The 26,273-nt window shown below is 45.8% G+C and overlaps 1 protein-coding gene across 11 annotated transcripts in view; it reads left to right on the top strand.

The window, feature by feature from the left end:
• Nucleotides 1-26,273, top strand: part of LOC119977574 (zinc finger protein DZIP1-like) — a 374,976-nt gene that overhangs the window by 135,668 nt on the left and 213,035 nt on the right. For all 11 annotated transcript variants that reach the window (XR_005463223.1, XM_038818673.1, XM_038818669.1 and 8 more), the window contains 2 exons: nucleotides 15,217-15,265; nucleotides 24,200-24,241. Coding sequence is in view for 10 of the 11 variants with exons in the window: in XM_038818673.1 (XP_038674601.1) it covers nucleotides 15,217-15,265; nucleotides 24,200-24,241 (91 nt within the window). In the remaining variant the exon portion in view is untranslated. The remainder of the gene's footprint in view (nucleotides 1-15,216; nucleotides 15,266-24,199; nucleotides 24,242-26,273) is intronic.

The following is a 26,273-nucleotide window of genomic DNA, read 5'->3' on the forward strand; positions in this document are numbered from 1 at the left end:
ATCTAAACACTGTAAATAGATCCTTTGGTGATTTAAAACTAATAACTGCTCTCAGTAGTGACTTTAACCTGATGTGCTTCTGTTTAAACTTTTTTTGTAAGTCTTATGGATGTTAAAAGGGCAGCTTAAGGATTATTTAGTGTTGTATTCTTTGGGGGTTATATTTGAATTGATGATTGCTAAGATGTTCACTGTATGTTTTAACATGGTTAACTTGAGTTCAGAGAATAAACATTGTTTTGCTTTAAAAAATACTTTTCCATTTCTGCTGTACCACACCTGTAGAGTGGGCCGTGTGTTCCCCATACCGCAATCTCGTAAAAGTTGTGGGTCAGGTGAACTCCATGATACACTCTGGGGTTCTCTAAACCCTGGTCCCTAACAACTCTGTTAACTTTTTCCAAAATTAGAATCTAGAGAAATTCTTACTTTGTGTCTATATATTTCTAGGTAGCATTCTGTTGTACTCTATTTTTTCCTCCTTAAAAATCTTGTTATTGTTTGCTGTTCTTTATATTCTGTAGAATCTTCTGACCTGCCAAACACCTTTTTTTTAATAAACATTTTATTGAGGTATTTTTTTGGCATTGTAACAGCAGCAATATCAACAATGTACATAAAAATACAAATATAGTGCAAATACCGCCACACTCTCCCACAGGTCCCACCATTACTTAACCCCTGACTCTACGCTAACCAACCGCCCACTTCTGCTAACGGTTAATTCTCTGCGAAGAAGTCGATGAATGGTAGCCACCTCCGGGTGAACCCTACCAATGACCCATGGCTAACTTAATTTTCTCCAGGCAGAGCAAGCCAGCCATATCTGATAGCCAGGTCTCCAACTTCGGGGGCTTTGAGTCCCTACATGCCAGTAATATCTGCCTCCGGGCTACCAGGGAACCAAAGGCCAGAACATCTGCCTCTTTCTCCTCCTGGATTCCCGGATCCTGCGACACCCCGAAAATCGCCACTTCTGGACTCAATGCCACCCTTGCATTTAATACCTTGGACATGACGTCAGCAAACCCCTGCCAAAACCCCCTCAGCTTTGGACATGCCCAGAACATGTGGACATGGTTAGCTGGTCCTCCCGCATATTTTTCGCACCTACCCTCCCCCAAAGAATCTGCTCATCCGGGCCACTGTCATGTGAGTCCGGTGCACGACCTTGAATTGAATCAGGCTGAGTCTGGCACATGTGGTCGCGTTGACTTTGCTCAACACGTCCGCTCCCCTCTCCTATCCATCCTCTATAAACCACCCTATCCTGAATCCCCCTTTGCGGCAGGAGTGGGAAGGTTGGTACCTGTCTTCGCAGAAAGTCCCGCACCTACAGGTACCAAAATTTGATACCCCCGCCAATGCAAACTTCTCCTCCAACGCCCTCATAATCGGAAAGCCCCCCTCTATAAACAAGTCCCCCATCCTCTCAATCCCCGCTCTCTGCCAAATTCGGAACCCCCCGTCCTCCTCCCCGGCACAAACTGATGATTATCGCAAATTGAGGACCAGACCGCTGCTCCAACTGCTCCCACATGTCTCCTCCACTGCCCCCAGACTCTCAAGGCCGCCACCACCACGGTGCTGGAGGAGTACCTCGTCGGCGGTAATGGCAGAGGCGCAGTTACCAGCACCTCCAGACTTGTGCCTACAAGAAGCCGCCTCCATAAGCACCAATGCCGACCCCCCCCCCCCCCCCCCCCTCCACTTCCTGGTCTAAAATATACTTATCAGTGATAGGCAGCATGGTTTTGTGCAGGGAAGGTCATGTCTTACAAACCTAATAGAATTCTTTGAGGAAGTGACAAAGTTAATTGATGAGGGAAGGGCTGTAGATGTCATATAAAGGCGTTTGATAAAGTTTCCCGTGGCAGGTTGATGGAAAAAGTGAAGTCGTATGGGGTTCAGGGTGTACTAGCTAGATGGATAAAGAACTGGCTGGGCAACAGGTGACAGAGAGTAGTGGTGGAAGGGACTGTCTCAAAATGGAGAAAGGTGACTAGTGGTGTTCCACAGGGATCTGTGCTCGGACCACTGTTGTTTGTGATATACATAAATGATCTGCACGAAGGTATAAGTGGTGTGATGAGCAAGTTTGCAGATGATACCAAGATTGGTGGAGTTGTAGATAGCGAGGCGGACTGTCAGAGAATACAGCAAAATATAGATAGATTGGAGAGTTGAGCACAGAAATGGCAGATGGAGTTCAATCCAGGCAAATACGAGGTGATGCATTTTCGAAGAGCTAATTCAAGAGCAGACTATATGGTCAATGGAAGAGTCCTGGGGAAAATTGATGTACAGAGAGATCTGGGAGTTCAGGTCCATTGTACCCTGAAAGTGGCAACGCAGGTCGATAGAGTGGTCAAGAAGGCATACAGCATGCTTGCCTTCATCGGACGGGGTATTGAGTACAAGAGTCGGCAGGTCATGTTTTAGTTGTATAGGACTTTGGTTAGGCCACATTTGGAATACTGCGTGCAGTTCTGGTCGCCACATTACCAGAAGGATCTGGATGCTTTAGAGAGGGTGCAGAGGAGGTTCACCAGGATGTTGCCTGGTATGGAGGGTGCTAGCTATGATGAAAGGTTGAGTAGACTAGGATTGTTTTTATTGGAAAGACAGAGGTTGAGGGGAGACCTGATTGAGGTCTACAAAATTATGAGAGGTATGGACAGGGTGGATAGCAACAAGCTTTTCCAAGAGTGGGGGTGTCAATTACAAGGGGGTCACGATTTCAAGGTGAGAGGGGAAAAGTTTAAGGGAGATGTGCCTGGAAAGCATTGCCAGTGGAGGTGGTAGAGGCGGGCACGATAGCGTCATTTAAGTTGCATCTGGACAGATATATGAACGGGTGGGGAACAGAGGGAAGTAGACCTTGGAAAATAGGCAACAGGTTTAGACAAAGGATCTGGATCGGCGCAGGCTGGGAGGGCCGAAGGGCCTGTTCCTGTGCTGTAATTTTCTTTGTTCTTGTTCTTTGTTCTTTGGTTATGTTAGCCGCCCAGTAATAATTACTAAAGTTCTGCAGCACCAGCCGTCCCTCTCCCCGACTCTGCTCCAGCATTATCCTCCTCGCGGGGAGTTGCCCCTTCATACAAAGCCCGCTATAACTTTATTGACCCGCTTAAAGAAGGACCGCTGGCTGAAGATGGGGAGACATTGGAAAACATAGGAATCTCGGGACAACCGTCATTTTCACTGTTTGAACTCTGCCTGAAAGAAAAACGGGAGCGCGTCCCATCTCCGGAAATCCTCCTTCATCTGATCCACCAACTGGGCCAAGTTCAATTTCTGTAGCCGATTCCAAACCCACCACTTGGATACCTAGGTACCTCAAACTGTCCCCTACCACTCTAAACGGCAGTTCCCCCAGTTGCCTCTCCTGACCCCTCGCCTGGACCACAAACATCTCGCTCTTCCTCATATTAAACTTATACCCTGAAAACCGGCCGAATTCCCTGAAAATTCCCATCCCCCCATTGGATCTGAAACATACAAAAGCAGGTTGTCCGCATACAGCGAGACTCTGCTCCACCGCCCCCCACGGACCAGCCCCTCGAGGCCCCCGGAGCAATTGCCAGCGGCTCTATAGTCAGTGCAAACAGCAGTGTGGAGAGGGGGCATCCCTGTCTCGTCCCCCGGTGCAGTTTAAAATAGTTCGAAGACATCCTGTTCATCTGTAAACTTGGCACAGGAGCCTGGCACAGCAACCTGACCCAGTCAATAAAGCCCCTCCCAAATCCGAACCGCTCCAGAACCTCCCACAAATAATCCCACTCGACCCGGTCAAAAGCTTTCTCCGCATCCATCGTGACCACTACCTCCACCTCCCTACTCTCCGGGGGCACCATGATCACGTTTAACAGCCTTCTTACATTGGCCACCAGCTGTCTGCTCTTAACGAATCCCGTCTGATCCTCCACAATCCTCAATCCTGGAGGACAACATTTTGGCCAACAGTTTGGCGTCCACGTTCAATAGGGAAATCGGCCTGTAAGACCCACATAGCTCCGGGTCCTTGTCCCGTTTCAGGATGAGCGAAATCGTGGCCTGTGACATCGTTTGGGGCAGAACCCCTCTTTTCCTTGCCTCGTTAAACACCTTCATGAGCACCGGTCCCAATATCCCGGAGAAGTTGTTATAGAACTCAAACGGGTACCCATCCGGTCCCGGGGCCTTACCCGACTGCATGGCCTTCAAGACCTCCACTATCTCCTCCAACCCAATTGCCCCCCCCCCCCCCGCTCTACTACGGCTCCCCGTCCATCTTTGGGAAAGTCAGCCCCTCCAAGAAGTGCCTCATCCCCTCCGGCCCCGCAGGGGGTTCCGACCTGTGCAGCCTGCTGTAAAAATCCCGAAACGCCATAGTCACCCCTGCCGAGTCTCCCACGAAGTTTCCATCCCCATCAATGACTTTCCCTATTTCCCTAGCTGCCTCCCTCTTAGTGAGCTGCTGTGCAAGTATCCTGCTGGCCTTTTCACCATGCTCATATATTGCCCCACTCGCCTTTCTGAGCTGTTCATTGCCCTCCCTGTGGTTAACAAGCCAAACTCCGCCTGTAGCCTCCGCCGTTACCTTAAAAGCCCTGCCTCTGGAGTCTCCGTGTACATCCTGTCAACTTGTAGAATCTCTTTTACCAGTCGGCCCATTTCTATCCTGTCCATGTGAGCCCGGATCGAGATCAGCTCTCATCTCACCACTGTCTTCAGCGCTTCCCAGACCACCGCTGCCGAGACCTCCCCTCGTATCATTCACCTGCAGGTAATTCAGCATGCATCTCCTCAGCCTCTCGCACACCGCTTCATCCGGCAATAACCCTACATCCAACCTCCATTGTGGGCGCTGATGGCTACCTGTACTAACCTGCAGGTCAACCCAGTGTGGAGCATGGTCTAAGATCGTAATCGCCGAATACCCCGTGTCCACCACCCCTGCCAGCATGGCCCCACCCAAAACAAAGAAGTCAATCCGAGAGTACACCTTATGTAGGTGGGAGTAGAAAGAAAACTCCTTCACCCTCAGCTGCCTAAATCTCTATGGATCCACCCCCCCCCCCCCCCCCCCCCATCTACTCCATGAACCCTTTCAGTTCCTTTGCCATTGCTGGCACCCTGCCTGTTTTCGAGCATGACCGATCCAGGCCGGGATCAATAACTGTATTGAAGTTTCCCCCCCATGATCAGCTTGTGAGAGTCCAGGTCCAGTATCTTCCCTAGCATCCTCTTTATAAATTCCACGTCATCTCAATTTGGCGCATATACATTAACCAGCATTACCTTCATTCCCTGCAGCTTACCACTAACCATGATATATCGACCTCCCACATCCAAAACTATTCTGCCCACCTCAAATGTCACCCGCTTATTAATCAAGATCGCAACCCCTCTAGTCTTTGTGTCCAGCCCCAAGTGGAAAATCTGACTGACCCAGCCTTTCCTCAATCTAACCTGGTCCACCACTCCAAGATGCATCTCCAGTAGCATTACCACGTCCGCCTTCAGTTCCCTCAGGTGCACGAACACACGTGCCCTCTTAACCGTCCATTTAACCCTTGAACATTCCAGGTGATCAGCCTAGTTGGGGGGCAAAGTGCCCACCCCCCCGTCGATCAGCCATCCCCTTTCTTGGGCCCGCCTCCAGCCCCTGCGCCGCACCTCCTCCGGCCCACCCCTCGGCGACCCCACAACTGACCTCCTCACTGTCCATCCACCGAAGCTCCTCCCTCGTCCGCAGAACATATGCACACCCCCCCACTGCGCTTCCGTGAGCTAGCTCACCTAGCTGGCTTGGTGGCCCCTGCACCCCGGCGCCAAAATGTCTCCCACCTATCGTTCCCTCGCTCCACCCCCCCCCCCCCCCGCTCGTACAAACAAATTCCCTCATCTCACAATCCCCACACAACCACACAGCAGCAAGAAAAAACACCACCCACTGAAACTCAAACAAGCACGTCTCCATCCCCTAAAAGTGCACATCAATGAAAAAGACATTGCCCAACATCCACCAAAAAGATATTTCGAAAACAAAAAATAGACTCCCACCCCCCCCCCCCCCCCCCCAAACATAACTCAAAAGCAGAAACAAAACAATAAGAGGAGACAAAACCAGTTTAAAACAGAAAAAAGGGCCCAATATAGGCCAACAAGTTGCCTCAAAGTTCGAAGGTTCTCAGCCCCCCACCAGTCCCTTTCTTTTAGCAAAGTCCAGCGCATCTTCAGGCGACTCAAAATAATGATGCTGGCCCTCATATGTGACCCAAAGACGAGCTGGCTACAGCAGTCCAAACTTTACCAACTCAAGATTGACTTAACTTGATTGAAGCCTGCTCTTTTCCTAGCCACCTCCACACTCAGGTCCTGGTACATCCGCAGGATATTGTTGTCCCACATACAGCTCCGCGTTCGCTTGGCCCACCGAAGAATACATTCCTTATCCAGGAACCTGTGGAATCTCACCACCATTGCCCTCGGAGGGTCCCCCCTCGCGGCTTCCTTGCAAGCTCTATATGCCCTGTCCACCTCCAAGGGTTGGGAGAATGCCAACCTCCTCCCCCACCAGTTTTTCGAACATACCCGCTACGTATGCCGCAGCGTCCGCTCGCTCAGCCCCCTCCGGGAGCCCGACAATTCTTATGTTCTGCCGACGGGACCGATTCTCCAGGTCCACCACCTTCTCCAGAAGCCTTTTCTGCTGGTCCCGCAGCACCCGACCTCCAGCTGCACCGCTGTTTGATGTTCCTCCTGCTCAGCCAATGCCTTCTCAACCTTCTGGATCGCCCGATCCTGGGCATCCAATCTATGATCTAGCCGATCAATCGATTCTTTAATCAGGTCCAAACAGTCCCGCTTCTGCTTGGCAAAGCCTTCATGGATGACCTGCATCAACTGCTCCGTTGATCGCTGCGCCGCCACACCAGGGGTCTGGTCCTCGGCCATGCTGTCTCCTGCTGCAGCTTCAGCACAGCTCTTGCCTATCTTATTTCTGCCTTTTTGTGCACTCCTGGTTCTTTTCTTGATGCACCGATACATGGAAACAGTGTCCAATTGCCTCAGCCTTCGAATTCACCGTTTAAAACCTGCAAAAAGTCCAGGGGAAAAGACCAAAAGTCCGACCAGAGCGGAAGCCACCAAATGTGCAACTTATTCCTTCATAGCCGCCACCGGAAGTCCCCTGCCAAACACCTTTGTGCAATTATATGCTTTTTCCTTAAATTTGATGAGGTCTTTAACTTATGTTATGATGAGTCTTCCACTTGGAAAATACTTTTCTCCTTTACATGTATCTATTCTTTGTGTTCTGAAATCACCCTGCCTGTCTGTGCATCGGTATCAGTCTATCTTGAAACCTTATTTGCCAGTTCAATTTAGCTAGCTATTTTCATTCCCACATCATTTCCTGTATTGAAGTTTAAAATTTGTTATTTTTTTTTACATAGAATTTACAGTGCAGAAGGAGGCCATTCGGCCCATCGAGTCTGCACCGGCTCCTGGAAAGAGCACCCTACCCAAGGTTAACACCTCCACCCTATCCCCATAACCCAGTAACCCCACCCAACACTAAGGGCAATTTTGGACACTAAGGGCAATTTATCATGGCCAATCCACCTAACCTGCACATCTTTGGACTGTAGGAGGAAACCGGAGCACCCGGAGGAAACCCACGCACACACGGGGAGGATGTGCAGACTCCGCACAGACAGTGACCCAAGCTGGAATCAAACCTGGGAACCTGGAGCTGTGAAGCGATTGTGCTATCCACAATGCTACCGTGCTGCCCCTATTAGTTGTGGACCCACTCTCGTCTCCCTTAAACAGAAGGCAAAGTTCAATCACATTATGATCGCTGCTACCCAGGGGTGTCTTCAGTATGAGGTTATCAATTAATCCTATATTGTTGCACAATACCAGGCTCAGTAAAGCCTACTCTCTGGTTTGCTCCGAAAGAAACTACCCGTGTTATGGACCACGGTTTAGAGAACCCAAAGTGTATCATGGAGTTCACCTGACCCACACCTTTTACTACATTGTGGTATGGGGAGAACACGTCCCACTCTACAGGAGTAGTACAGCAGAAATGGAAAAGTATTTTTCAAAGCAAAACAATGTTTATTGTATGAACTCAAGTTAACCTTTTTAAAACATGAAGTGAACATCTTAGCAACCATTAATTCAAATACAACCCCCAAAGACGACAACACTAAGTTATCCTTTAAACTTTACTTTTAACATCCATAAGACTTAAAAACACCTTTTTACAGAAAGACATTAGGCTTAACTTCACTACTGAGAACAGTTACCACGTTAAAATCAGCAAATGGACATTCATAAGAGATTCACACACATCCTGCTGTGATTGCAGCTTCTACAAAAGTAAAATGAAACCAAACCCACCCTGCAGCAAAAAGCCTAAAGCGAAAGTAAAAAGCTGAAAGACAGCCCAGCTCCACCCACACTCTGACATCACTGCAGTAATAAACACCCATTTCGTAAAGGTACTCTCACTACAGATATTTATATACACACCCATTTATAAACACCAATCTCTTAAAGGTACTCTCACATGACACCCAAAAATATACTATGAACTCCTCATATAAACTACCGTACTTTCCGGACTATAAGCCGCGACTTATTTCACACGTTTCGAACCTCGCGGCTTATACAACGACGCGGCTTATTTATGGATTTTTCCCGCTTTCTTTTCACTAAACCAATGAAATTGCGTAACGGGTCAAGGTAAAACAATGTAACTTTTTAGTTTACTGTTTAGATTAAATCGAGCGCGCTCAAACATCCCATCATTCTGATTACGGTAGTCATTTTGTCACCCTCATCATGGCAAAGACACGGAGAAATGCATATGATGCAGCTTTCAAGTTGAGGGCGATCGATCTGGCTGTTGGGAAAGGAAATAGAGCTGCTGCACTAGAGCTTGGTCTTAATGAGTCGATGATAAGACGTTGGAAACAGCAGCGTGAGGAATTGACTCAGTGCAAAAAGACAACTAAAGCTTTCAGAGGGAAGAAAAGCAGATGGCCCGAACTAGAAAATGAGCTCGAAGACTGGGTCAACATGCAGAGAGCAGACGGCCGAGGTGTTTCAACTGTACAGATCCGACTGAAAGCCAAAACAATCGCCACCGCAATGAAGTTTGAGAATTTTAGAGGTGGACCATCGTGGTGTCTCAGATTTATGAGACGTAAAGGCCTGTCCATCAGGGTACGGACGAGTTTGTGTCAGCAGCTCCCTCCCGACTACGAGGAAAAAATTTCAAACTTCCGCAAATTCACTGATGCAATGATAGCAGAGCATTCCATTGGCCCACACAATATCATAAATATGGATGAGGTTCCTCTGACATTTGACCTGCCTCTCACTCGGACTGTCAACAGGAAAGGTGAATCATCCGTCATGCTGAAAACAACTGGGCATGAAAAAACGCACTTCACCTGTGTTCTGAGTTGCACGGCATCGGGAGAAAAGCTTCCACCGATGGTGATTTTTAAACGCACGACGATACCAAAAGAAAAATTCCCTACAGGAATTGTTGTGAAAGTCAACAAGAAAGGATGGATGACGGAAAGCCTAATGCATGAATGGCATACGGAGTGCTACGGCAAGCGACCGGGAGGATTCTTTCACAGGAACAAGGCATTGCTCGTTTTGGACAGCATGAGGGCCCACATAACAGATTCTGTGAAAGAAGCCATCAAGAGGACAAACTCAATTCCAGCTGTGATTCCTGGGGGCACAACAAAGTATTTACAGCCACTCGACATCAGTTTAAATCGTGCATTTAAGGTGGCGCTTCGTGTTCAGTGGGAGGCTTGGATGACAAGTGGGGAGAAATCCTTCACTAAAACGGGCCGCATGCGAAGAGCAACTTATGGTCAAGTCTGCCAGTGGGTCCTGACAGCGTGGAGCATTGTTAAAAAATCCACTATCATCAACGGGTTTCGAAAAGCTGGATTGCTGCGTGTTGAAGAGGGCAGCATGAGCTCAGCGGGAAATTTGCCTCCGGATGAAAGTGATGAGAGCGACAATGAAAACAATCCAACATCGGATGAAGCAATTCTGAGGCTATTCAACTCTGACACTGAAGGAGATGACTTCAGTGGTTTCAGTGCACAAGAGGAGGATAGTGACTCTGATCACCTGGGTTGGTGATATCTTGATTACGATCAGTAATAAAATACTTCTTTTTACACATGATTTATTTATTTTTAATGTTTCAAACTGATGATTCTATGTTAATCTTAAGAGCTTAATCGGATTGATTTCGCTCCACAGTGACCAATGACTTTCTTGGTAGGCTATTCTTTACCGCTAATTTTTTATTTTTGTTACAAGCCGTATTTCGTTAAAGCCTGTGTAAAGCTCATTTGTTTCAATGTACCGGTAAGCACCTGCGGCTTATATACGTGTGCGGCTTATTTATGTTCAAAATAAAAAAAAATTTCAAAATCAGTGGGTGCGGCTTATAGTCAGGTGCGCTTTATAGTCCGGAAAGTACGGTACCTTTTCACATCTGATTTTTCCAGTCCAATGTTGATTAAACTCCCCGCTGATTATCGTTGTACCTTTCTGACAAGCTCATTATCTCTTCCTTCAAACTTTGTCCTAGCGTGTAGTTAAAATTAGGGGACCTGTACACCACTCCCACAAGTGACTTCTTACCTTTATCATTTCTCATAAGAACATAAGAACTAGGAGCAGGAGTAGGCCATTTGGCCCCTCGAGCTTGCTCCGCCATTCAATGAGATCATGGCTGATCTTTTGTGGACTCAGCTCCACTTTCCGGTCCGAACACCATAACCCTTAATCCCTTTATTCTTCAAAAAACTATCTATCTTTACCTTAAAAACATTTAATAAAGGAGCCTCAACTGCTTCACTGGGCAAGGAATTCCATAGATTCACAACCCTTTGGGTGAAGAAGTTCCTCATAAACTCAGTCCTAAATCTACTTCCCCTTATTTTGAGGCTATGTCCCCTAGTTCTGCCTTCACCCGCCAGTGGAAACAACCTGCCCTCATCTATCCTATCTATTCCCTTCATAATTTTAAATGTTTCTATAAGATCCCCCCTCATCCTTCTAAATTCCAATGAGTACAGTCCCAGTCTACTCAACCTCTCCTCATAATCCAACCCCTTCAGCTCTGGGATTAACCTAGTGAATCTCCTCTGCACACCCTCCAGTGCCAGTATGTCCTTTCTCAAGTAAGGAGACCAAAACTGAACACAATACTCCAGGTGTGGCCTCACTAACACCTTATACAATTGCAACATAACCTCCCTAGTCTTAAACTCCATCTCTCTAGCAGTGAAGGACAAAATTCCATTTGCCGCCTTAATCACCTGTTGCACCTGTAAACCAACCTTCTGTGACTCATGCACTAGCACACCCAGGACTCTCTGCTCAGCGGCATGCTTTAATATTTTATCGTTTAAATAATAATCCCGTTTGCTGTTATTCCTACCAAAATGATAACCTCACATTTGCAAACATTGTATTCCATCTGCCAGACCCTAGCCCATTCATTTAACCTATCCAAATCCCTCTGCAGACTTCCAGTATCCTCTGCACTTTTCGCTCTACCACTCATCTTAGTGTCATCTGCAAACTTGGACACATTGCCCATGGTCCCCAGCTCCAAATCATCTATGTAAATTGTGAACAATTGTGGGCCCAACACAGATCCCTGAGGGACACCACTAGCTACTGATTGCCAACCAGAGAAACACCCATTAATCCCCACTCTTTGCTTTCTATTAATTAACCAATCCTCTATCCATGCTACTACTTTACCCTTAATGCCATGCATCTTTATCTTATGCAGCAACCTTTTGTGTGGCACCTTGTCAAAGGCTTTCTGGAAATCCAGGTATACCACATCCATTGGCTCCCCGTTATCTCCTGCACTGGTAATGTCCTCAAAAAATTCCACTAAATTAGTTAGGCACGACCTGCCCTTTATGAACCCATGCTGCGTCTGCCCAATGGGACAATTTCTATCCAGATGCCTTGCTATTTCTTCCTTGATGATAGATTCCAGCATCTTCCCTACTACTGAAGTTAAGCTCACTGGCCTATAATTTCCTGCTCTCTGCTTACCTCCTTTTTTAAACAGTGGTGTCACATTTGCTAATTTCCAATCCACCGGGACCACCCCAGAGTCTAGTGAATTTTGGTAAATCATCATTAGTGCATCTGCAATTTCCCTAGCCATCTCTTTTAGCACTCTGTGATGCATTCCATCAGGGCCAGGAGACTTGTCTACCTTTAGCCCCATTAGCTTGCCCATCAGTACCTCCTTAGTGATAACAATCCTCTCAAGGTCCTCACCTGTCATAGCCTCATTTTTATCAGTCGCTGGCATGTTATTTGTGTCTTCCACTGTGAAGACCGACCCAAAAAACCTGTTCAGTTCCTCCGCCATTTCCTCATCTCCCATTATTAAAACTCCCTTCTCATCCTCTAAAGGACCAATATTTACCTTAGCCACTCTTTTTTGTTTTATATATTTGTAAAAACTTTTACTGTCTGTTTTTATATTCTGAGTAAGTTTACTCTCATACTCTATCTTACTGTTCTTTATAGCTTTTTTAGTAGCTTTCTGTTGCCCCCTAAAGATTTCCCAGTCCTCTAGTCTCCCAGCAAACTTTATATGCTTTTTCCATCAATTTGATACTCTCCCTTATTTCCTTCGATATCCGCGGTCGATTTTCCCTCTTTCTACTGTCCTTCCTTTTTGTTGATATAAACCTTTGCTGAGCACTGTGAAAAATTACTTGGAAGGTTCTCCACTGTTCCTCAACTGTTCCACCATAAAGTCTTTGCTCCCAATCTACCTCAGCTAGTTCTCTCTCATCCCATTGTAATCCCCTTTGTTTAAAAAAGTATTTGATTTTACTTTCTCACCCTCCATCTGTATTTTAAATTCCACCATATTGTGATCGCTCCTTCCGAGAGGATCCCTAACTATGAGATCATGAATCAATCCTGTTTCATTACACAGGACAAGATCTAGGACCGCTTGTTCCCTCGTAGGTTCCATTACATACTGTTCTAGGAAACTATCGCGAATACATTCTATAAACTCCTCCTCAAGGTTGCCTTGACCGACCTCGTTAAACCAATCGACATGTAGATTAAAATCCCCCATGATAACTGCTGTACCATTTCTACATGCATCAGTTATTTCTTTGTTTATTGCCTGCCCCACCATAACGTTACTATTTGGTGGCCGATAGACTACTCCTATCAGTGACTTTTGCGCCTTACTATTCCTGATTTCCACCCAAATGGATTTAACCTTATCCTCCATAGCACTGATGTCATCCCTTACTATTGCCCGGATGTCATCCTTAAATAACAGAGCAACACCACCTCCCTTACCATCCACTCTGTCCTTCCGAATAGTTTGATACCCTCGGATATTTAACTCCCAGTCGTGACCATCCTTTAACCATCCTTTAACTCATCTAATACCTCATCTCTTCCTGGTTTACTGAACGTAGCTCATCCTTTAGCAAATCCCATCATTAATTAGCAGAACCATCTTTCCACCTTTCCCTGGCCTCCTGTCCCTCTAAACATTACGTGCCCTTCAATATTCAGGTTCCAATAGGTGTCATCCTCCAAGGAGAAAAATATTTTCCAAGTGGAAGACTCATCATTCATGGTTAACTAGAGAAGTTAAAGACCTCATCAAATTTAAGGAAAAAGCATATAATTGCGCAAAGGTGATTGGCAGGGGACTTTCGGTGGCGGCTATGAAGGAGTAAGTTGCACATTTGGTGGCTCCCGCTCTGGTCGGACTTTTGGACCTTTCCCCTGGACTTTTTTCAGGGTTTAAATGGTGAATTCGAAGGCTGAGGCAATTGGGCACCGTTTCCATGAATCGGTATGTGTCTGTAATGGCTATCAGATTGTACTTTTCCATTTCGAGTTGCAGTATCTGTGTATCTATTTTATTTTCAATGCTATTTTATTATGATCCCAGACCGGACCCCAACAGTGGCTAGGATACTGTACCGAAACCCCAATATTTTAGTTTATTTTAAGACTGTGCAGAAAGAATGATTCACTCCAGGAGTGATTGCATGAAAAAATAGGGCTTTTGTTTCTCTGAAACTTTATTATAAATACAGTATTAATCTTTTAACTTCACACCCAAAAAGAACAGCTTACAATTACCTCTTAACACAACTATACAATATCCCATTAAACAACAAGAAACATACAGCTCTTGATGCAGCTTAAATTTAGCAGGGCATAGAGTATTACTTGCTTTTATAAAACAGATTTGGTTCCTGATCAAACCCTTTCAGAATCTGGCTGTATGTTTTCAAATAGCTGCTTCAACTAGGTTAGTTCCACCTCTTCCTTGTCTTCAGAGAAGACTGCTCTGCTTTAAAATATTATTTGTTTAAACTATCATTCTTGGAAAGAATTGTGGACTCAGAGTCAGACAGATGGAGGACATTGTTGTTTGCAATTTTGTTCTGGCATGGAATTCTCATGATGGACCTTAGGTGTCTTTAGTGGAAGCAATCCAGAACTTTGGTGTGGTATCCTTAGCAGCGGCAGGATTATGCGCTATAAGACAATGGCCTGGTAGAGTTTGATTTTAGTCCTCTTGTGGGATTTCCCAGCAAAGCCCATCTCTGGAATTGTCTAGACCTTTGGCTGGGTGGTTGAAACCCCAACGGTGGGTCTCGCCACGACGGAACAAAAAAATCCCGGCCAACATCTTAATGCCATGCTGTTTCCAGATACAATCATTGCAGTCAGCTGTAAGCAGAACTTATTTTCTGGATGTGTGCATGGATGTTTTCATATGGCTATCTTAAAATCTCACACTACCAAGGTAGAGTCATTGGGCAGGGTTTTAAGCACCCACCTCAGCGTGTTTGCCACGGCGGAGGTGGCCTGCCATTGACTGGTGACAGGATCTTCCGGTTCCACTGCTTTTAACAGGATTCCTGTTATTCTCACCCTCCACCGCTGGGGAACCTGCGGGGAGTCAGGGGGAGGGGGGTCGCCGTTGGTGGGTTCACAAGATCCCGCTGTGGGATTGGCCAGAAAATCCCAACTATTGAGTCATTTATAGCATGGAAAGAGGCCATTGGAACCATTGAGTGTGGGCCTGAATAACTCCATATAAGAAGTCATTTTTTGAAAAAGAGCTGTGCTTTTGTTTTCCAGGTGAAAGCATGTCCTATCAAACCACCAAAGAAAATATTGGAGTCTTCATGTAAGATGTTATTTTTATGATTTTAAATGATTTGTTCTTTATTTGCCAAAATTTCTAGGTGAAGTGCCATCATGGATCTTTTCGTTCCTTCAACTCTGGGAAATTTTGGTACTTTGTACATGGAAAATAGAAGCAGGAGGAGGCCATTTGGTCCTTCAAGCCTGCTCCACCATTCATTATGATCATGGCTGATCATCAATTCAGCACCCTGACACCACCTCCCACTCCCCCCCCCCCCCCCCCCCCTCCCACCCTCCATATCCCTTGATCCCTTTAGCCCCAAGAGCTATATCTAATTTCTTCTTGAAATGACACAATGTTTTAGCCTCAACTACTTTCTGTGGTAATGAATTCCACTCTCTGGGTGAAGAAATTTCTCTTCACCTCAATCCTAAAAGGTTTACCCCTAATCCTCAAGCTCCGACTCCTATCATTAGATCTAAAAGTTTGACAAATTGGAGTCATTTCCTTGTAGTTTCTGACTACAATTTTGCAGCTGGTAAAATTCATCAAGTTTTTTTGAAAGAACAGATGTAAATGACTAATTAGTTCCAATGACGTAATTGAAATTGAATGAAAAATCTAGATCTCGATAGGCAGATCGTTTTCTGAAAAGTAAATTCTTGCCTCCACAACCAAGCAAATTCAAATGACAAAAGACTATGCATTATCTCTCTGAACTAACTACTCACGCTGCAGTTTTCTTTAAAGCGGCACTTATTATCATGATGTTAGAGTGATTGGGTAGTGGACTCCAGTATTATAAATAATACAGTACACTCAGTACTTCATGGGGTCTCCTGACCTGTGTTTCAGAGGTTATATAGCACATGTAAATGTAGGATGGAATCAAGCTGCATTGTGTTCTGAAAAAAGTTGGTTTACAATAATGATGATATCAGTCATTCTGCAATATAAAAACAAGAAATAGTATCAGAAGTGAACTAAATGCAACATTGGGGCAGCACGGTAGCATGGTGGTTAGCATAAATGCTTCACAGCTCCAAGGTCCCAGGTTCGATTCCCGGCTGGGTCACTGTCTGTGCCGGTCTGCACGTCCTCCCCGTGTGTGCGTGGGTTTCCTCCGGGTGCTCCGGTTTCCTCCCACAGTCCAAAGATGTGCAGGTTAGGTGGATTGGCCATGCTAAATTGCCCGTAGTGTCCTAAAAAGTAAGGTTAAGGGGGGCGGTTGTTGGGTTACGGGTATAGGGTGGATCCATGGGTTTGAGTAGGGTGATCATTGCTCGGCACAACATCGAGGGCCGAAGGGCCTGTTCTGTGCTGTACTGTTCTATGTTCTGTTGGAGATTCTGAAACCACCGACAGAGCTCAATTTTGTGGACAATCTCCCTGCCTTGTGGACACCCCTGCCTTGTCCCCCTGTACAGACTAAAATACTCTGATTGAACCTGGTTGATCCTTACATTCGCCACCGGTGCCTGCTACAGCAACCGGGACCCAATCAGCAAATCCCTGCCTGAACCCAAACCTTTCCATGACATCCCACAGGTACTTCCACTCCACCCGATCAAAGGCTTTTTCTGCGTCCATGGACACCACCACCTTGACCTCACGACCGTCCGCAGGCATCATTATTACATTTAGGAGCCGCCTAATGTTGGACGTCAGGTGTCATCCCTTCACAAATCCCGTCTGGTCCTCCCCTATTACCTCCCGAACACAATCCTCTATGCGCATGGCCAAGATCTTTGCCAGCAATTTCACATCCACATTCAACAGGGAGATCGGCCTATACGACCCAAAACTCTCCGGATGCTTATCCCGCTTCAAAATAAGGGAAATCGATGCCTGCGATAATGTCGGGATGAGCACTCCCAGCTCCTTGGACTCATTAAATGTCTTTACCAGAAGCGGCCCCAACAGTCCAGAAAACCTTTTATAAAACTCAACCGGGTATCCGTCAGGCCTCGGGGGCCTTACCTGCTTGCATCACCCCCAATCCGTCTATAACTTCCCCCAGCCCAATTGGGACTCCCAAACCCTCCACCAACTCATCTATCCTCAGAAACTCCAGCCCCCCCAGGAATCGCTTCATACCCTCTTCCCCGGCTGGGGGTTCCGATTTATACAATCCACTATAAAATTCCCAAAACACTTAATTCACCCCCGCCGGATCCAAAACCACCTTCCCCCCTGTATCTTTTACTTTCCCAATCTCTCTCACCGCCTCCTGTTTCCTCAGCTGATGCGGCAGCATCCTGCTGGCTTTTTCCCCATATTCATATGCCCTCCTAAGTTGTCCCTCCGCTTTACCTGTCGACAGGAACCCAAATTCCAGCTGCTGTCTCTGACTCTCCTTCAGGAGCCCCTCATCTGGAGACTACGCATACCTCCTGTCCACCTGCAAAATTTCTCCGAACAGCCTGTCTAATTCCACCCGCTCAGCATACTCTTTATGGGCCCGAATTGAGTTGAGTACCCCCCCCCTAATAACAGCCTTCAGTGCCTCCCACACCACCCCAGCCAAAACCTCACCTGTGTGGTATATATCCCCGAATGGCTGCCCTCACCCACTTTCACACCTCCTCCTCTGCTAACAGCCCCACATCGAACCTCCATTGCAGCCGCAGGGCCTTTCCGTTGTTAACTTGCAGGTCTACCCAGTGTGGCGTGTGATCTGACACCATAATTGCTGAATATTCAGCATAGACCCCCCCCCCCCCCCCATGCACTCCATAAACCCCGCAGCCCCTTTGCCATAGCTGATACCTTCCCAGACCTGGCACTCGACTGATCCAGCCTTGGATCCAGGACCATGTTGAAATCTTCCCCATAATCAATCGATGTGGGTCCAGGTCCAGGATCTTGAGTTCAGACTTCTGGCAGGTCAAGCTGGAAGACTATCTGTCTTTTAAACATTTTTTTACAGTATCCAATTTTTTTTTACAATTTAGGATGGCCAATTCACCTGCCCTGCACATCTTTTTGGATTGTGGAGGTGAGACCCATGCAGACACGGGGAAAATAATACCGGCTCATTACCCGAACAGAAGCTGGAATGTGGTGTCCAGGGGCTTTTCACAGTAACTTTATTGCAGTGTTAATGTGAGCCTACTTGTGACAATAAAAGATTATTATCATGTGGAAACTCCTCCTGGTATCTCTGTATCTTCAGCAAACCATTTGGGCGACAAACTGCTCCAGCAGCCTTGGACACACCCGTCACAGGTCACAGCCTGCAAAGTCAGATCGGCCTTCTTAAAAATGAACTCTCGGAAAGCAACGGGTCCTGACAGAGTACAAACCAAGTGGCAGGTGTCTTTGCGGACATCTTCCACCTCTCCCTACTCCATTCTGAGGTTCCCATCTGCTTCAAGAAGGCCACTATCATACCGGCGCCAAATAAGAACCAGGCAACGTGCTTCAACATCCGGTGACCTTGACATCTATTATGAAGTGCTTTGAGCGGTTGGTCATAAGACACATCAACTCCATACTCCCAGAATGCATTGATCCACCGAATGCATCGATCCATCTGGCCCTACATTCATCGCATCTTGACAACAAGGACTCCTACATCAGACTCCTATTTATTGACTACAACTCCATCTTCAACAGCAAAGTCCCAGTCAAGCTCATATCAAAACTCCAAAATCTAGGACCTGGTTCCTTCTTCTGCAACTGGATCCTCAATTTCCTGACCCATAGACCACACTCAGTAAGGATAAATAACAACACCTCCACAATAGTCCTTAATACCGGGACGTATGCGTACTTAGCCCCCTTAGATGTAAGAATATATCATAGTAGGGGGCTATGCTCCCTATACAAACATGACTGTGGCAACAAATTTTGCTCCAGCTCCATCTACATGTTTGCTGATACATACATAGATACATAGAAGATAGGAGCAAGAGGAGACCTTTTGACCCTTCAAGCCTGTTCCGCCATTCATCACAATCATGGCTGATCTTCCAACTCAATAGCCTAATCCTACTTTTTTCCCATAGCCTTTGATCCCATTCTCCCCAAGTGCTACATCTAGCCGTCTCTTGAATATATTCAATGATTTAGCATCAACTACTTCCTATAGTAATTAATTCCACAGGCTCACCATTCTTTGGGTAAAGAAATGTCTCCTCATATCTGTCTGAAATGGTTCACCCTGAATCCTCAGACTGTTACCCCTGGTTCTGGACACACCCATCATTGGTAACATCTTCCCTGCATCTACCCTGTCTGGTCCTGTTAGAATTTTCTATGAGATCTCCCCTCAAGATACGACTGTAGTGGGTCGGATCTCAAACAGCGATGAGTCAGAGTACAGGAGAGAGATAGAGAACCGAGTGGCGTAGTATCACGACAACAATCTCTCCCGCAACATCAGCAAAACTAAAGAGCTGGTCATTGACTTTAGGAAGCGAAGTACCATACACACCCCTGTTTGCATCAATGGTGCTGATGTGGAGATGGTTGACAGCTTCAAATTCCTAGGTGTGCATATCACCAACAATCTGCCCTGGTCCACCCATGTTGACGCAACGACCAAGAAAGCACAACAGCGTCTATACTTTCTCAGGAAACTAAAGTAATTTGGCACGTCCACATTGACTCTTTTTTTACAGATGCACCAGAGAAAGAACCCTATCTGGCTGCCTCACAGCCTGGTATTGCAACTGTTCAGCCCAAGACCGTAAGAAACTACAGTCATGAACACAGCCCAGTCCATGACGCTAACCCGCCTCCCATCCATTAACTTTGTCTACACCTCCTGCTGCCTTGGGAAAGCAGGCAGCATTATCAAAGACTCCTCCCACCCGGGTTATTCACTCTTCCAACTACTTTCATCGGACATGAGATAAAAAAGTCTGAGAACATGCGCTAACAGACACAAAAACATTCTTCCCCGCTGTTACCACCAGACCCCTGAATGACCCTCTTATGCACTGAACTGATCTTTCCATGCCATATGCTTCACCTGATGTCTGTATCTATGTATTTACATTGTGTATCTATCATTTGCCCGATGTTTTTCATGTATGGAAAGGTTTGTCAGGACTGTACGCAGAACAATACCTCGGTACATGTGACAATAAACACAAATCCAATCATTTTGGTATTAATTCAGCTCCTGAGGTGTTCCACAGAACAGTGAAGCAACTGTTTGAAGAGTTAGAGTACATTGCAACCTATGTTGACAATGTGCCGGTCTGGAGAGCCACACGGCAAGAACATGACCACAGACTGTGGAAGGTGCTGGCAAGAGCTAAAGAAAGGAACTTTAACTAAAGAAGGTAATGTGCAAAATAGGTCTTCATGAAATCAAGTACTTGGGAAATATTCTTCTAACTGGAGCCGGGCCAGAGTAAAATTGAAGCAGCGTGAACATGCCACCCCAGAATGTAAGAAAGACTTGGAAGGGTTTTGGGGCATGGTGACCCGTCCTCAGAAATTAATTCTGCACATATCAGACCTGACCCATGTCTCAGAGAACACCTACAAAATGATGTGGAGAAGCACTGGGAACAAAGTCACCAAGAAACTTTGACCAGCCCACAGAGAGCACTGACCCAGACACCAACGTTGAAGCATTACGATGTCAGTCAGCCAATCAAGATATCAGTGGATACTTCGAAAGCAGCCTAGGAGCTGTTCTCTTGCAAAGTGAACCTCCAATGGCCATTTGCTTCAAAAACAATGGGCGGGATTCTCCCTTCTGGGGAGTAAGTCCCCATGCTATTGCGTGTTCTTGATAAGTACGTACCAGTCAGGCAGGGAGGAAGGGGTAGAGCGAGGGAACCGTGGTTTACCAAAGAAGTGGAATCTCTTGTTAAGAGGAAGAAGGAGGCCTATGTGAAGATGAGGCGTGAAGTTTCAGTTGGGGCGCTTGTAGTTACAAGGAAGCGAGGAAGGATCTAAATAGAGAGCTAAGACGAGCAAGGAGGGGACATGAGAAGTCTTTGGCAGGAAGGATCAAGGAAAACCCAAAAGCTTTCTATAGGTATGTCAGGAATAAAAGAATGACTAGGGTAAGAGTAGGGCCAGTCAAGGACAGTGGTGGGAAGTTGTGTGTGGAGGCTGAGAAGATAAGCGAGATACTAAATGAATACTTTTCGTCAGCATTCACTCAAGTAAAAGATAATGTTGTGGAGGAGAATGCTGAGACCCAGGCTATTAGAATAGATGGCATTGAGGTGCGTAGGGAAGAAGTGTTGGCAATTCTGGACAAGTTGAAAATAGATAAGTCCCCGGGGCCTGATGGGATTTATCCTAGGATTCTCTGATGAGCCGTTGGCTTTGATTTTTATGTCATCATTGGCTACAGGAATAGTGCCAGAGGACTGGAGGATAGCAAATGTGGTCCCTTTGTTCAAGAAGGGGAGTAGAGATAACCCCGGTAACTATAGGTCGGTGAGTCTCACGTCTGTTGTGGGTAAAGTCTTGGAGAGGATTATAAGAGATACGATTTATAATTATCTAGATAAGAATAATATGATTAGGGATAGTCAGCATGGTTTTGTGAAGGGTAGGTCATGCCTCACAAACCTTATCGAGTTCTTTGAGAAGGTGACTGAACAGGTAGACGAGGGTAGAGCAGTTGTTGTGGTGTATATGGATTTCAGTAAAGCGTTTGATAAGGTTCCCCACGGTCGGCTATTGCAGAAAATACGGAGGCTGGGGATTGAGGGTGATTTAGAGATGTGGATCAGAAATTGGCTAGTTGAAAGAAGACAGAGGGTGGTGGTTGATGGCGAATGTTCAGAATGGAGTTCAGTTAAGAGTGGCGTACCACAAGGATCTGTTCTGGGGCCATTGCTGTTTGTCATTTTTATAAATGACCTAGAGGAGGGCACAGAAGGTTGGGTGAGTAAATTTGCAGCCGACACTAAAGTCGGTGGAATTGTAGACAGTGTGGAAGGATGTTGCAGGTTACAGAGGGACATAGATAAGCTGCAGAGCTGGGCTGAGAGGTGGCAAATGGAGTTTAATGTGGAGAAGTGTGAGGTGATTCACTTTGGAAAGAATAACAGGAATGCGGAATATTTGGCTAATGGTAAAATTCTTGGTAGTGTGGATGAGCAGCGGGATCTCGGTGTCCATGTACATAGATCCCTGAAAGTTGCCACCCAGGTTGATAGGGTTGTGAAGAAGACCTTTGGTGTGTTGGCCTTTATTGGTAGATGGATTGAGTTCCGGAGCCATGAGGTCATGTTGCAGCTGTACAAAACTCTGGTACGGCCGCATTTGGAGTATTGCGTACGGTTCTGGTCGCCTCATTATAGGAAGGACGTGGAAGCTTTGGAACGGGTGCAGAGGAGATTTACCAGGATGTTGCCTGGTATGGAGGGAAAATCTTATGAGGAAAGGCTGATGGACTTGAGGTTGTTTTCGTTAGAGACAAGAAGGCTAAGAGGAGACTTCATAGAGGCATACAAAATGATCAGAGGGTTAGATAGGGTGGACAGTGAGAGCCTTCTCCCGCGGATGGAGGTGGCTAGCACGAGGGGACATAGCCTTAAATTGAGGGGTAATAGATATAGGACAGAGGTCAGAGGTAGGTTTCTAATGCAAAGAGTGGTGAGGCCGTGGAATGCCCTACCTGCAACAGTAGTGAACTCGCCAACATTGAGGGTATTTAAAAGTTTATTGGATAAGCATATGGATAATAAGGGCATAGTGTAGGTTAGATGGCCTTTAGTTTTTGACTTCCCATGTCGGTGCAACATCGTGGGCCGAAGGGCCTGTACTGCGCTGTATCGTTCTATGTTCTATGTTCTATGCTGGCAGGAAAACCGGAGCCAACCACTCTGGCATCAACAGCCCCGAAAGTGAGGAATTCTCCAAATTTTTGGGGGCTAGGTTGACGCTGGAGTGGTTGGCGCTGCTCCAGCCAGTGATGAAGGGCCAGGGCGAGTTCGTGCATGCGCGGAACGGCCGGTATGATCTCGTGCATGCGCAGACCGGCCGGCATATTTGCAGTTTTTCCACTGATACAAAAACCGAAATACAAAACGCAGTTGGGGTAGCATGGACACGCAGTGGTTAGCACTGCTGCATCACGGCGCCGAGGATCTGGGTTCGATCCTGGCCCCGTGTCATGTCCGTGTGGAGTTTGCACATACTCCCCATGTTAGTGGGGGTCTCACCCCCACAACCAAAAGATGTGCAGGGTAGGTGGATTGGCCATGCTAAATTGCCCTTACTTGGAAAAATGTTGGGTTCACTCAATTTAGAAAAAAACCTACAGTTGCCATCAGAAGGACCGGATGATGTTGCTGCCAGCCAATGGTGAGCCATGTCTGCTGCCGGAGAAATTGCCACGGGGTGGGGGAACGAAAATCCTGCCCATTGTCTCCAGGTTAATTCAGGACACAGCTAATAGTACAGGTAGTGAAAGAATTAACATACAAACTGAGGGCTTAAACCTCCTTGGATTTCATCTGTCATAATATACATCCATGTATATAATGGAGTGCAGACAGGCAGTGATTGACACACAGGATGACCAGTAAGCACACAGAACACAGCAGCCAATCACCAGACAGGACATGACCACTATAAAGCCAGAGGGCACCAGTTTTCCCGCTCTCTCGGGATCCAGTTCTGAGACAGTCAGAGCCCAACCCAGCCTGCCCAACACATCATCAAAAGTACGCTTGCTAAAAATAAAAACAAGTCAGTGTAAAATTGAAGTTTAATTATGGATTTTATGAGCTTTATTTGAGATTGGAACCTGTTGTATTGAGCTGCTGCTGTGAAGGCTATGGTTAGTATTCAGAGATTGCAGTTTTAGAATGATTACAGTGCATTTAAAAAAAATCTTAGTTTTATTCCAGAATTAATTGAATCATCTAATATTAAAAATTAACTTTTTGAAATGCATGATGCTTTTTGTTATAGTCAAATTATTTGTTGAACTTTTGAAAATGACAGATAAAAAATGTAACACTAATTATTTTTCTCTTTTTATAGTGGTTGCTGCAACTCCTTTACGACAGAAATCATTACGTTTAGGTAAATTCTGCTTTAAATTTCAATGAAATTAATATTTTGATTATTTTACAAAGACTAAGTCAAGCGTAAACTAATTTTGGTAACAATTATATTTAATGAACTGCAATCAAAATCAAATGCCATTGTAAAATGAAGTCATGGTTTATTATGCAGTTGGGACCTTGCCTGGAACTGCATCACAGTAGGGGCAGACATCAGTATTAGAACCTGGCACACAAATGCCTTCTGTCAGAGGGTTTGAGAAAGCTTGGAAAAAGAGATGCTGCACCCTCCTCCTCCTCCAGCACATCCTCATCTCAAGGTGGTCAAATAGGGGTTCGAGGAGAGACATTTTACTTCACTAATGTATGTGGCAAGCAGCCTAGTGCTCAATTTCAGTTTTCAGCTGCGGTCTGCTGTAGTTGCGCGAGTGAATGCAGACAAAGTTAGATTGGGCCCTCGGTATATTTGTGAGGGGGCCATGAGATAGAAAAGTAAAGGCTCCAAAGTGTCTGTAATCATTTGACTATTTTATAAGTGTTCCATCATACTGTGCCATCATTCATAAGAGCATTCACATATAAAGTACAACACCAAGAAGGCCATTAAAGGCCATTACTCACACTGAGCTGCAGCCAATTCTATTCAACAATCTTCATTTCTTCTGCCATTAATTGCAATATCCTTGATATTGATGATGATAAGTGACAGGATGTCATATTTATTTCTCCATTCTCTCATTACTTCTCGTCCCCCACATTGGAATTCATTTGACAATGTGTTGTGAAAGCAATAAGAATGAGGAGGACTATTGAATTTTCTGACAATCACAATAGATACTTAGAATAATAGCAATATAGTTTATTTATAAAAGAGAAACTTGAGAGGCATCAGGGGTGGAAATTGGGAGTCAGGATCGAACTTCCCATGACCAAATGTAACCTACTGCAGGCCTTACACCGATTCTACTCTGGAATCGGCCTGACCCCATTTCTGGGATCTGCCTTGATGGGCAGCTGATCCCTTTCTGGACCAATTAATGCCCCAAGGAAAAAAATATCATGGGCTTCAAGGTAAGCTGGAGTCTTACTGAAACAAAATTCAAATCAATGTAGTTCAAAAAATAATTAACAGATGAGGGATGTTTCAAATAAAAAAAGTAAATTTCACTTTAAGTAGTTGATACAGAGCAACACGGTGACTCAGTGGTTAATCATGTTGCCACATGGCGCTGAGGACTCTGGTTCGATCCCAGCCCCAGGTCACTGTCCGTCTTAGAGTTTGCACATTCTCCCCGTGCTTGCCTGGGTCTCACCCCCACAACCTAAAGATGCAGAGGATGGGTGGATTGGCCACGCTAAATTGTCCCTTAATTGGAAAAAAAAGATTTGGGTCGGTTAAATTTATATTTAAAAAATATTTTTAAAGTAGTTGATATGACAAAGTTACCTCTCACACAGTTACAAACACTAGCATTATTTCCCGCACAAATATCGGACCATGTTCAGTGTCACAGTCATTCCAAATCAGCCTTCCCCGTTTGGATCTCTCACTTAGTTTCTCGATTTAACCCGAGTCACATTTAGCAGGAGCCATATTCCATCCAAAGTCCTGGAACAGAGTTTACCACTGACGGGGCGCATAATAATCTTTTAATTGTCACAAGTAGGCTGACATTAACACTGCAATTAAGTTACTGTGAAAAGCCCCGAGTCACCACACTCCAGCGCCTATTCGGGTACACAGAAGGAGAATTCGGAATACTCAGCTGGTACGGGAATTGAATCCGTGCTGCTGGCCTTGTTCTGCATCACAAACTAGCTGTCTAGCCCACTGAGCTAAATCAGCCCCCATGTCTCTCTCTCACTGGTGAGCCAGCTACAGTGCAGACTTTGCACTGACTGTTGAATATGGGTGCATTTGAGTGCTATAGTGAGAGTTTGGTCACTGAGGGATACAAAGGGTTCATTTTTATCTAAAGTCTAGTCTTTTATTTAGTTAATTAACTTAAAAGTTGCTGATTGGGTTAGAAGAAGGTGAGTTTTAAAGCATC

Source organism: Scyliorhinus canicula, chromosome 14, assembly GCF_902713615.1.
Source record: "Scyliorhinus canicula chromosome 14, sScyCan1.1, whole genome shotgun sequence".
In the NCBI taxonomy this organism is placed as follows: Eukaryota; Metazoa; Chordata; class Chondrichthyes; order Carcharhiniformes; family Scyliorhinidae; genus Scyliorhinus; species Scyliorhinus canicula.